The 13,156-nt window shown below is 36.7% G+C and overlaps 1 protein-coding gene across 1 annotated transcript in view; it reads right to left on the reverse strand.

The window, feature by feature from the left end:
• The window catches only part of EFHB (EF-hand domain family member B), a 47,692-nt gene that overhangs the window by 19,011 nt on the left and 15,525 nt on the right, over positions 1-13,156 (reverse strand). The window contains exons 3-8 of the mRNA XM_007110756.2: positions 12,970-13,113; positions 12,089-12,269; positions 9,691-9,801; positions 6,054-6,183; positions 1,206-1,289; positions 546-613 (exon numbers count right to left, since the gene is read on the reverse strand). Coding sequence (XP_007110818.2) covers positions 546-613; positions 1,206-1,289; positions 6,054-6,183; positions 9,691-9,801; positions 12,089-12,269; positions 12,970-13,113 — 718 coding nt within the window. The remainder of the gene's footprint in view (positions 1-545; positions 614-1,205; positions 1,290-6,053; positions 6,184-9,690; positions 9,802-12,088; positions 12,270-12,969; positions 13,114-13,156) is intronic.

Here is a 13,156-nt window from a genome sequence, read left to right on the forward strand (position 1 = left end):
CGCTGAGCCTGCGCGTCCGGAGCCTGTGCTCCGCAACGGGAGAGGCCACAACAGAGGGAGGCCCGCATACCACAAAAAAAAAAAAAAAAAAAAAATGCAGTTTCTGATTCAGTAGGTCTGGGGTGGAGCCTGAGATTCTGCATTTCTAAGAACCTTGCCGGGGCCACCAACACTGCCCATCTGCAACCACATTTTGAGTAACAAGGGACTAGTACAATATGGAATTCATTAAAAAGCTGCCTCACTTCACTTCGGCTTGTTTAATACAGGCCTTGTTTATTTTCTAAATAAAATAAAATTCTGAGCCTTAAATACACTTAAGGAATTCATTACAAGGGCTTTAAACTGTTCCTATTTCAAATATAATATGAAAATTTTGTTTCTTTCTTGTGCTACAAATTGTTCTCTTTAATGTTAATGTAATATTTTAAGCCATTAAAATTAGAAGCTTTGAGAGAAGGAGATGGTGAACTTAACTGCATGATTTGGGGGGGTGGGGGGAGATTTTGTTGTTTGTTTTTTAAGAAGAAAGTTTGTATATTTACCATACTCCTCAGGACGGAGACAAGCCCCAAATGTGTGGTCTGGGGGAACGTTCATTGTTTCTGCAATGCTATCAAAGAAAACAAGTCCTTTAGTGAAAATTCCCACCACGTGGCATCCCTGGAATTTAAAATATGTTTGCCATATGTTTTTAATCGCCTATATTTTCTCCTATAACCAAACTATGAGAATCAGGCAGAAGTTCTCCAACAGATCTTTTTCCTAATCTCTCACTCGCCTTAGCAATGGCTAAATGCTTTCACTGGCTTCCAGTGAAAAAGTCCAGACTGAAAAAGAAAAAAAACAGAACATACTCAAAGCAGAATTATGGAAGTACATACATATATATGGGGGGGGGGGCGGTGACAGGGAAGAGAGAGGAAAATATAATGCAATAAGTTAAATTTCTGAGATCTCAGGAATAAAGCTTTACACAAAATTTTTCCACCTGTTCTCCAAATGCTGTGTCCATTTTGGAGACTCAGTACTTTCCTGGAACCCCAAGCGCTATAGAGGCTAACAAGAGTTCCCTGATTAACACAAAAGGATGATTCTTATTTAATAGATAGAACCTAATAGAACACAAACCAAAATTTACCACAAGAGTAGTTTGTAAATTTGATCCAAAAACATTTTCAATTATAAGTTAATCATGAACTTACGGATCTAAAATTCTTCCAAGTTTATGTTGAAATTTTTCTTTGAAATCATCAACTCTCTTGGATACAACCTTAGCTCCTCTTTTCCTATAAAATTAGAAAATTGTCAGGTATCTGTATTACCTAAAGTATTCTTGGCTACCAAATGTACATACGGTGAGGAATACCATAGTATCATTTGGGCTATCACAAAATAAATCCAGTTTCAAAAGAAATTATATGCTAAAAAGAAAGCTTTATGTGTTCATTCTTCTATCATGTATATTCTATTATAAAGATAAGTTTATAATAGAATATAAAATTTTGATTAAAGAATAAGACAAGCAAACAAAATTTTTTTCAGTAAACAAAAAGAGTTAATATCATTCTTATAAGTGTAACTCCTAAAATTGCTAACGGAAAAGTAAGCATCAAAGAAATAAATAACCAAAGGATATAAACAAATAACTCAAATCTAGTAAGCAAATGTATGTAGAAATTATAATACTCTCCAGTAATAAAAGAAATATAAGATAAAAGAACAACAAAGTACCACTTTTAAATAGTACATAAGTAAATATATATATACACACACACATATATATATAGAGAGAGAGACAAGAGACAGAGAAAGAGAATATCTAACATTGGCAAAAAGTGTGGTAAAACACTTGGAGATTGCGAGTGCAAATTGCTATAATCCTTTTGGAAATAATTTGGTAACATGATTCAAAAAGCATAAAAATGTTCATCCTCTTTTATCCACATCTGAAAACCAATCATAAGGAGATAATCCACATAATTAAGTGTGAAAAGAAGTTACATTTATAAAAATGCTTGTAGCCTCACTGTCTACAATGGGAAAAAAAAAGAAAAGAATCTAAATGTTCAATCCTGGAGGGTGATTAATTATGTCGTATTAACAAGTACACACTCTGTGTGCATTCAAAATGTTGGTTATTTAGAATACACAGCAATATAAAATTATTTTATGTTAAGTGAAAAACCAGGATATAAAATGTTATTGCACTCTGATTAAAGCTATGCAAAAATCAACACAGGAAGCCACACTAGAAAGAAATAGATTAAAAAGATAATAAAGGTTGAATTAAGGTGACAGGATTATGGGTGATTTTATTTTGCCAATTTTCTGTAATATAATTTCATTGCTTCTATCACTGTGATTAAATGACTAAGAATTTCTTTTGAGAACTGCAAAATTACAACACCGCTATTTAATAACATTAAAATTAATAAATTCTCTATTGTTTTGCTAAGACTAAAAACAATGAACATTAAACTCTTAGATTCCATTTGCTTTTAAAACTATTTCCTGTACTGGAGAAATAAGGAGCTGAATAAATTTCTGGAGAAGAGAGACACTCTGTGGAGAAACAAAAGATGAAATATAAAGTAATTCATCTTTTATTTCTTAATTTACTTCCCATTAGTTCAAAAAGGGAGAAAAAGAACAATAAGGGTAAAGTCAGAAAAAATCAGAGGCAGTTTAAGGGCTGTAATTTGAACAAATAAAGTTGACAATCTAAAACCAGCTCCAAGGACTTCCCTGGTGGCACAGTGGTTAAGAATCCACCTGCAAATACAGGGGACACAGGTTCGAGCCCTGGGCCAGGAAGATCCCACATGCCGCAGAGCAACTAAGCCCACGCGCCACAACTACTGAGCCTGCGCTCTAGCTCGAGAGCCACAACTACGGAGCCCGGAAGCCCATGTGCCTAGAGTCCGAACTCCGCAACAAAGAAGCCACTTCAATGAGAAGCCCGCGCACCGCAACAAAGAGTAACCCCTGCTGGCCGCAGCTAGAGAAAGCCCACATGCAGCAACGAAGACCCAACACGGCCAAAAATAAAAAATAAATAAAATAAAATTTATTTTTAAAAATAAATAAATAAAACCAGCTCCAAGGGGCATGATTAGGAGCATGCCTGGATGGTAAAGGTAAGGATTCTAAGTCATGGAGCCTACGCTTCTCAGCCTAAAAGTGCCTGGGTTATGTTTCTGGGAGAATTGGGAAGTATTTGTGAGCAGCCAAGTATGTCAGAGTATCAATAACTGTAACATCATTACACACCTCACAGTATTCACTAACCAGCTCAGAGTGAAGTCTCTGTATGCCAATCAATTGTTTCACTCAGACACATACACACACACACACACACACACACACACACACACACACACCCCATTTCAACATTCTAACTGATTCTTCAGACCAAAGGTCATAAACAGAATATAGATAGAGGTAGTTTTATGGAGGAAATATATTCCTTAAAAGTATATATCCCTAATAACTCTCAAAAGTTAAGAGTAAACCAAATTTATGTTAAAATAGTGCATATCAAAGTGAGATGTAAACAAAACAGAAAGAGACTCACAGTCATAGAAGACAAACTTAATGGTTACCAAAGGGGAAGGTGGGGGAGGGATAAATTAGGAGTTTGGGATTAACAGATACACACTACTATATATAAAATAGATAACCAATATATATAACAGGGAGTATAGTTCCCTGTGCTATACAGTAGGCCCTGTGCTATACTGTAGTCCCTGTATAGCACAGGGAACTATACTGCATATCTTATAATAACTTAGAATGGAAAAGAATCTGAAAAAGATTAAATATATATATATATGAATAAATAAATCATTTTGTTGTACACCTGAAACTAACACAACATTGTAAATCGACTATTCTTCAATTAAAAAATAAAGACAAAAAAAGAAGAAAATAGGAACAAAAAAAAAGAGATGTAAACGAATATACTTCACTCCAAGTTTATAATAGAAATCACACTGAAGAATGAAGTAGTGAGTCCTTTTTGAAATACAACAAATCAAGGGAATAAAGAATCTATCATTTCAGCATAATTTTCTAAGTAAGTTTCGAAATACAGAAAGAATGATCAAATAAAACAGTGTTCCATAAATGATGTTTCCTTGTGGGTAGAGACAAGTTGGCAGGAAATGTATCCTGCATATGGCCTGCTTTTATAAATTCAGTGTGTTTTTCTATGACTATCCCAAATCATTGATAAATATGTGCTTGTTAATGACCCAAAAGCTCTGCTCTTAGGACCTTCTTAAGGACCACCTTGTGAATATGTTTATTTCATATCTTTAAGAAATGGATAGTAGGTTTAATATTTCTAAGCTTTCAGAAGTGGATAAACCATATTTGTCACCTTCTTTTAAGTATCAATTTCTATGTTATATTTAATTATAAATATCTAGTGAAATACTTAAATCATTTCTTCATGTTTTCCTTTATGTATGTTTTAACAACTTTAATAGCGATAAATTAATGAATATTTGTTTTATAAGCTCTTCTTCTATATCCTAAAGAAAAACTATCTCATACGGGTTTAGTATAATATTGAAAGAATTTCTTCTGTGTTTGTGTTCCCTGACCAGGGATCGAACCCGCAACCCCTGCAGTGGAAGCTCGGAGTGGACGGCCAGGGAAGTCCCAACACATTGTAAATCAACTATACTCCAATAAAAATTAATTTTAAAAAAGTTATAAACTAAAAAAATAAAGGGCAGAGAGCAAAACAAATCCACTCCCACCACTGATGTACAGAAATGCAAGCCTAGTTTATTCGTTTCCTGTGGGTGCTAGACAAATTACCATGAACTTGTGGCTTAAGACAATAGAAATGTATTCTCTCACAGTTCTAGAGACCAGAAGTCTGAGATCAAGGTGACAGCAAGGCTGCATTCCCTCCAAAGGCTCTAGGGGATAATCTTTTCATTGCTTCTTCCAAAGTCTGGAGGCTGTTGGCATTTTTTTTTTTTTTTTTTTTTGGCCTCCCTTAGCTTGCTGTCACATCATTCCAGCCTCCTCCATCTTCACATCACCTTCTTCTCCTCTGAATGTCTTCTGCTTTTCTGTCTCAAACCTCCCTCTACCTTTCCCTTATGAGGACACTTGTCATTGGATTTAGGGCCCACCCAGATCATCCAGAATGATCTCTTCATCTCAAGATCTTTAACTTAATTGCATTTACAAAGACCCTTTTCCCATATAATATAACCTTCATAGGTTTTGGGAATTAGAACATGGACATCTTTAGGGGCCACCGTTCAACCCAGTACCTCAGTATTTTCAATCTTCTGATTTTTTAAACATAGTAGGAAATACAGATTTTTATTTTGTTTGTTGGCTTAGATATAAAATATGAGACAGGGAATGAAAAACTAAGGAACCTTATTTTAATTTCTTAGGAAAGTAGTCAAAATGTAGAATGCAGGTGTAAAAAGGTCACAGTTTGTGAGCATTAAGTCAGATACTCAGGTACTCAAATAACTATTAAACAAAACTGAATGATAAATGACAGGTCAATTATATGTGACATGATTGTCTTTGTAGAGACCTGAAAGCCCACTATCTTTAAGAAACATAGTAGGGTTGATCCCATAGATTAAAAACATTCATGTATGTCTTCCAATCTGCTGAAAAGACATGAAATAACTTTAGAATCACAAACACACACACACAAGGAATTCCATGGCAGTCCAGTGGTTAGGAGTCTGCACTTCCATTGCAGGGGGCCTAGGTTCTATACCTGCTGGGGGAACTAAGATTCTGCAAGCCACGTGGTCAAAAACAAACAAACAAAAAATCAAACAGAAAAAAACCCAATAACAACAACAAAAAAGACCGTATTATGGTTATCTCTGGGGGGAACTGGACAGTTTAGAAGACATATCACTGTGTATCTTTTCCTATTATTTTTATGTTTGAACCATGTCACTGCATTATACCTCTTCAAAAAATAAACGTAATAAACTTTCAAGTCCATATGCCATATATCTAACACTTGTTCCAAGACACAACATACTTAAACTTACATTTGTAGTTCATGAAGCCAATGTAAAGTTTTTGCCATGTTTCGTCCATCATTAAAATGTGGTGTTGGGATCCCGTACAAGTTAAATCTATGAAAACTTGATGGGTTATACTTTCGGTGCTTTGCTTCTCCTAAGAAAAGAAAAGGGAAGACTTCTGACTTAAGCAACACAACTTTGTGCAAGAAGCGCATGATGTTCTCACTGACAATGAAAATGAGAGTGGGAAAAAGAATGGAACTGTCACAGCGCAGGAAACTGCACACATTTGGCTACAGATGACAGAGGCATTCTCCCATGTGAACTGGGAGACTGGTGAAACAAGGGTTCCTTGTGTTAATATTTGGAAAGTAAGTAGAAAAATGATGTAGGAGAAAGACATATAACTGATGAAAAATTCAGGCCCCATCAATGTTAAAGAAATCCTTAAGATCAGGGGAGGTACTGCAAGGCTTTGTGACCCCAGTGGTGCTTTAAGCTACGCTAAGATTTGAGATTGGTGTTTTATACTTGCTCTCACTGAGATTTGCGTTACAACTTTCACATTTCGTTATCATCACTTATCTCGTATTAGAGACGTTCAAAGGGTGATAGAGGGCTGAGAACCCAACAGGGAGGTCTTCATTTTTAAGATCTAGTACTGTACTTTTTTCAAGTCATGATGTGGTATTAGTTTTCTATTTGTAGATAAGAAAGTAAGACTGAAACTAGAGATCAGCTAAAAGGTTATAAAATGATGGAGAAAAGATATTCAGCCTCACCAGTAACCCAAATAATGTAAGCAAAAACAATAGCGCGCAGTCATAATTCGACTCTCAGTTAAGCAAAAATAAAGAAGATTGGCAAAGTTCACCACTGGGGAGGATGCAGCGAAATGGAAATTCTCATACACTGTGCCTGTGAGGGCAAACTGAGGCAGCTATTCAGGTGGAGAGTTTGGCTCTAAGAGTGAAATTTTTAGATGCTCAGAAATCTAGGAATGTATCCTATGGAAACAAATCACATTCACAAAGAAATATAAACAATACATTTTTGTAATCCTGAAAAATACAATATTGATAATGGACCTGAAAAGACAACCAAGAAATTTCATATGTGGGGAGGGGGAAGCGAAAGGGGAAAAAAAAAGTGTGTACAGTAGGATGCAAAACACACACATACACTCATGTATGAATGAGCAAAGAAAAACATATATGAAAGTATCACCTATGGCAGACTGGGAATTGTGGGAGATTTCCTTTGCATTTCATATACTTCTATACAACCTGCATTTTATAAAAGAAAATATCTATTACTTTAGTAATAATTTAAATTAAGTGTATTTAAAAGAGGTTGTTATCGTTATTGAATGATGTCCTTGACATACTATTTCAAGTAAAAAATTGTAAATGCATATAGCCGTTTCTCCAAAAGCATGGAGATTATTGTCACATTTAACTGAAGATAGCTCCGTGGATGGGGGTTAGAAAGATGTTCAATATATCAAATGTAGTTATCTCTGGCTAATGGGATTTCAAGGTTACATTTACTTTTTCTTCATTTTTCCATGATATTTACATTCTCTACAATTATATTTTTATAATAAAAAATAGTGCTTTCATTAAAGGGAAAAAGTAAAAAATAAATATTTAAAGGATTGGATTGTATTCCTTTTCAAGAGGCTAGTGAAGCTTCTGTAAAAATCAGCAAACGAAAGTAATTTCAGTCATGTGATAGTCCATTAGAGTCTTCGAAATATTAAAAAAAAAAATTGGACTGGGAGTTTGGGATTAGCAGATGCAAACTACTATGTATGGAATGGATAAACAACAAGGTCCTATTGTATAGCACAGGGAACTATATTCAATGTCCTGTAATAAACCATAATGGAAAAGAATGCACATATGTATAACTGAATCACTTTGCTGTACACCAGAAACTAACACAACATTGTAAATCAACTATACTCCAATATAAATAAATAAATAAATAATTTTAAAAACTACACTCATTTTCCTCCGAGTTTTCCTCCAAATGCTAAATGCATGTAAAGGGCATCTATATACATATTCATTGAAATAGTTCTTTCTTAAAACAATTAAATGGCATTGGATTAGATTGTGCTATCGATGCTAAACTTTTCCAAAAATGAATAAAATATTTTCACGAGAGAGGAATAGAGGGAAGGAGGAATAAAGAAAAGGAAGACTAGAAGGAGGAAAAGAAGAAAGGGAGGGGACCTCCCTGGTGGCGCAGTGGTTAAGAATCCGTCTGCCAGTGCAGGAGACACGGGTTCCAGCCCTGGTCCGGGAAGATACCACAGAGCAGCTAAGCCCGTGCGCCACAACTACTGAGCCTGTGCTCTAGAGCCCGCGAGCCACAACCACTGAGCCTGCGTGCCACAACTACTGAAGCCCACGCGCCTAGAGCCCGTGCTCCACAACAAGAGAAGCCACCGCAATGAGAAGCCCACTCACTGCAACGAAGAGTAGTCCCCGCTCACCACCACTAAAGGAAGCCCACGCGCAGCAACGAAGACCCAACTCAGCCAAAAATAAATAAAATAAAATAAATAAATTTATATTAAAGAAGAAGAAAGGGAGGGACAGAGCCAGGGAAGTGGCGGCGGAGGAGACACAGAGAGAAGCCTTGTCAAGGCTGTGAAAAAGCGCGGGGTGGAAGCAGCCGTGGGAGGATGGAGATGATCTCAGGACCGGGGTGTACCGGGCAGCGTAAGGAACCAGCAGAGACTGGTCATGGGAGAAGGGAATGGCTGACTCCAGCCGGGGAGCAATGGGCATAGCAGACAAGCCCCAGAAGGAGTATGACATGAGGGGGCGGTGGAGGAGAAAAGTAAAGAAATAAGATGAAGAGAGGGGTCTTGTGCTACAGTGAAGGGCTAGTCTTGCTTCTAACTAATGCAGATTAGTTCGTGAATCATGCACAGGCCATCGGCCTTCTCAGGACAGGTATCAGAGTCTAATTGTCAATCCTCTGTTAGATCAAGATTCTACTTAGCACCCACACGTCAACAATTAAGTTGTAGTTTACAGCACTTAAACATCCAATGCCTTTTAGTTATGCTATAGAATAATAATTCTAGTAATAAGACTTCTAGTCAAGATCACTTAATAACAATAATAATAATAATGATAATAGTTACTGAGCCCTCACTATATTCCAGGCACCATGCTTGGCATTTTGCAGGCACTTACTTCATCCTCACAACATTATTATCCCTATTTAAGAAATTTAAAATAGATGGTGATAAGTAAAATATTCAAGGTCTAAAAGATAATAAATGGACAAGCTAGGCCTTGAACTTGATCTGACTTGAAAATTTCTGCACTTGACCGTTATCTAATATTCCTCATGTAAAACGAAGCACTTAGAATAAACCTACTATTTGAATAAAAAACAAGATTAGACTACCCAACATTTAATCTAACTTAGCTATTTTTTCATTTTAATGAAACATATCTTTCTACATTTTACACACAAAATGCATAACTGTATGTGTTCCCAGCTATTGGGATTTATAACCTTATAAGTAATAAGCTATTATTTATTGATCACCTATTATATGCCAGGCATATAATATTCCTATTCACAAATCCGAGTCTCATATTCTCAGGCCCATTTTACACTGGAGGAGACTTACCTGCATAATAATCATTGTGAGATACAATATACAGATCGTGTCCTGCCTGTCCTTCTTCAAATACTTCTTGATAGGATTTTGATGGATTCACCACCTCTCTAGCGGATAATTCTGAAGGAAGAATTAATTAAATCAGTTTTAAGGCATTTTTCAGCTCTTTATAACATATTTAAGTTGACTAGAGCAAATGACAAACTGGTATGCTAACTACATAAGCTACATGGGCAAAAAGCCAACACACATAGAGATTTATCACCAAAGACAGGAACAGCCCAGGTGTCACTGTCTTAAGGATCCCACTTGAACAGATTCAAGCCCTAGAATTCTGAAGAACTCCATACTGGTTAACCACTTTGGTTGTCCTGAGCTATATGCCAAGCCCAGTTAAATTCCCAATTTTGAGGATCTCAGTATACTTTTTATTTTAGTTTGCTCCAGACCTCCCAAGATGATCTCCGCAAATTTGAATCACAAATCAGTTTCAGAAACCCTGATGCCCTGTAGGGAAGACTTGATGCAAATTTTACCAGCTGTAGACAACAGCACACACCCTGAATCTGTTTAGATGTGAATATTCATCTTCAAAGTAGCCCAAAGTGCCAGGGAAATCACTGGCATCAGAAAGAAATTCTTCTTCTTACTTCTCCCAAACCTAGAGCTAGAAGATCTTTGTTGAACAGCTGCTTTCCCAGGACTGGTGGTCCCTGGTTTTATATACAGCAAATTATTTTGTTTTTATTGTTTCATGTAATGATTTTTAAATATAATTCCATTTACAATTTCACTCTTCTCTTTCAACCTAACAACATACATTAAGATGTTTTCTTTTGGACTTTCTGCCAAGAAGTGGGGTCTGTAAACAGTTAAGAATACCAGAAGGTAGACCTACTCAGAATAATCCTGTAAAGCAGTGCTTCTTTTTGATGTGGGAACCATTACACCTATTAATACACATATACACATTTTGGAACATTCTTTCTATTACATATTTAAATGAGGCACACCTAGACAGTACTTTCCATATTAAATGAAGTAATCCTTGATAGCTGTTATGATATAATTACTGTAATTCTGTAATGCCTGGTGTACTTAAATACAATTTTTAATCCTATTTAAAAGAAAAAAAAAGATATTTTATCTGTTCTAAAATACATTTTTCATGTTTCAAATTTTAACAAGTTTTAACTTTAGATCTGATAAACTAAAGCACAACGGCAGATTTTGAATTCCAAGAGAAAGGCATAATTTATCTCCAGAACGGATGTTACTATGTTAAGGAAAATAATCTAATGGACATTTTGGTGAAAAAAAGATAAGCTCCTGGAGCAGAGACTCAGTGGGTGCAGAAAGACAAAGAAAGAAGCTAATTCCTCTGCAGGATGAAAAAAAGATGGAATTTGAGTTTTCCTGTAATAAGATCCCTGGAAGGAGAGGGTAAGAGACCAGAAAAGGCTAAATGTGAGAAGGTGTAAAGGGAAAGCACCCAACAACGTGGCAGGACGCTGGGGCTGCAGAAGAAAAAATGGCCTGTGACCAATTCTATTCTAAGTCGTTTGTTGAAAGATTGCTTAACTCCCTCTCAAGATGAGAGGGGAATCTGCTCTGATACTGCCTGTTAGGTTAATAAGCAAGTGTACACATCATGGATCTTCATGAATGAGTGTTGTACACAGCATTTACCTAACTTATCTGTTTTGTGGTCTTTATATGAAACAGGATTTCATAAAGAGTTAAAGAGTTATGTACAGACCTAGAGAACAAACTGGTGGTTGCCAAGGGGGAGGGGAGGTGGAGGAGGGATGGATGGGGAGCTTGGGGCTAGCAGTTGCAAACTGGTATATATAGAATGAATAAACAATATGGCCCTACTGTATAGCACAAGGAACTATATTTAATATCCTGGGATAAACCATCATGGAGAAGAATACAAAAAAGTATGTATATGTGTGTATTACCGAGTCACTTTGCTGTACAGCAGAAATTTACACATTGTACATCAACTATACTTCAATACAAAAAAAATTTTTTTTAAAGAATTAAGAGTTATGACCACATTAGAGGCTTTGGTGGAAATAAAACACACAAATAGATGTCCAGGGGAAAGAGATAGCAGCCCTCACAGCTGGTCCCAACATCAACTTCTCGGAGTCTCTTTCCCATCTTTACACCATCTCTACTCTGCTCCCTGAATCTCCTCTCCAAACCCTGAACTCTTACTGCCTTGACATACATCAACTCTAAGGCTTCTGGGTCTGAGAGTAACTTTCTTGCTATGATTCCCATCTTTCATTCTTGAATCAACATTTGCACCAGCACTAAATAAATCCCAACAGGATATTTAATCCCATTTTCTAAGAAGACATTTTATCATTCCTTCCCCACCCTTTATTTTCACTACCTCTGATGACTGCCGTCCCAAAGGTCGTATTGAGTATATCCAGGCCTTTAGGTAATCCTGGCGTCTGATCATGAGATTTTCCTAACGGTGCCCGTTGATTGCTAAAATATACTGATTCCTTCTTATCTTTAATTTTCTGTTGAAAGGTTGTAATAGGCTGTGGGTTGATCAGTACCTTTGCCTAAAGAAATCGTACAAAGCAAAGATGTAACAACCAAAAAAAAGGAAAAAGTCTGAACACTGAAACTCAATAGCTGGGGAAAAGACAATATGATTGTGGGAAAACATTTCATGATCGTTGTCTTGGCTCACCTTCAAATGAACCAACAGAACTGGGGTTATGCAGCTTAGACATGTCTAAACATGGCTTTTCATTGGGGCTAAAGCATTTATGAGGGCAACTCTCCGGTTACTCGACTCAAAGGTTCCAGAAAAGTAGGAATGACAAGCGCAAGAGCCACGTGATTCCCACCAGCTCCCTCCAGGTATAAGATCAGGTCTTCTGACCCTTGACTGTCCATTCAATCAGTAGCAGGTAACACCGAGACCCTGCGTGCACACAATGCATGTACAAGTGCTCTTAGCACCTCCAGCAATATCACCCAGCCTTTGTCCTCACCATGCTTTAACAAACATTGACAGCACTTCTCTTTACTGTGAGAAAATTAAGTGCAGCTTGGCTTTTATTATCTGAGGGGAGAATATTAGTCTGTGGCTTAAACCATCGACTTTTCTACACTCACCCTCTTGGCTGCTGCTGCTTGGATTTTTTTCTCTGCCCAAGATTAAGAGTGGGAAGGAGATAGTTCACTAATACCTCATTTGTGCATTTTCACCTTGGTAAGTGAATAATGTGCAGGGAAAAACAGAAAAAAAGTTACCGGTGTTGAAATTTTAGATCTTATTCCATGAGTCAAAGAAGGTGCAATTTGGGGATCATTTGCTCTGCCATAAAATACTCTTTCGGCTCCAGCAGGTGGATATTTGAAGTTGAAAAATTTTTTTGCCTCAGGTGGGGTCATTAGCTACCAACAGGGAGAGAAGAAAATAGAATTATTAAGTACAGTC

The sequence above is a fragment of the Physeter macrocephalus genome, chromosome 1 (genome assembly GCF_002837175.3).
Source record: "Physeter macrocephalus isolate SW-GA chromosome 1, ASM283717v5, whole genome shotgun sequence".
Lineage (NCBI taxonomy): Eukaryota > Metazoa > Chordata > Mammalia > Artiodactyla > Physeteridae > Physeter > Physeter macrocephalus.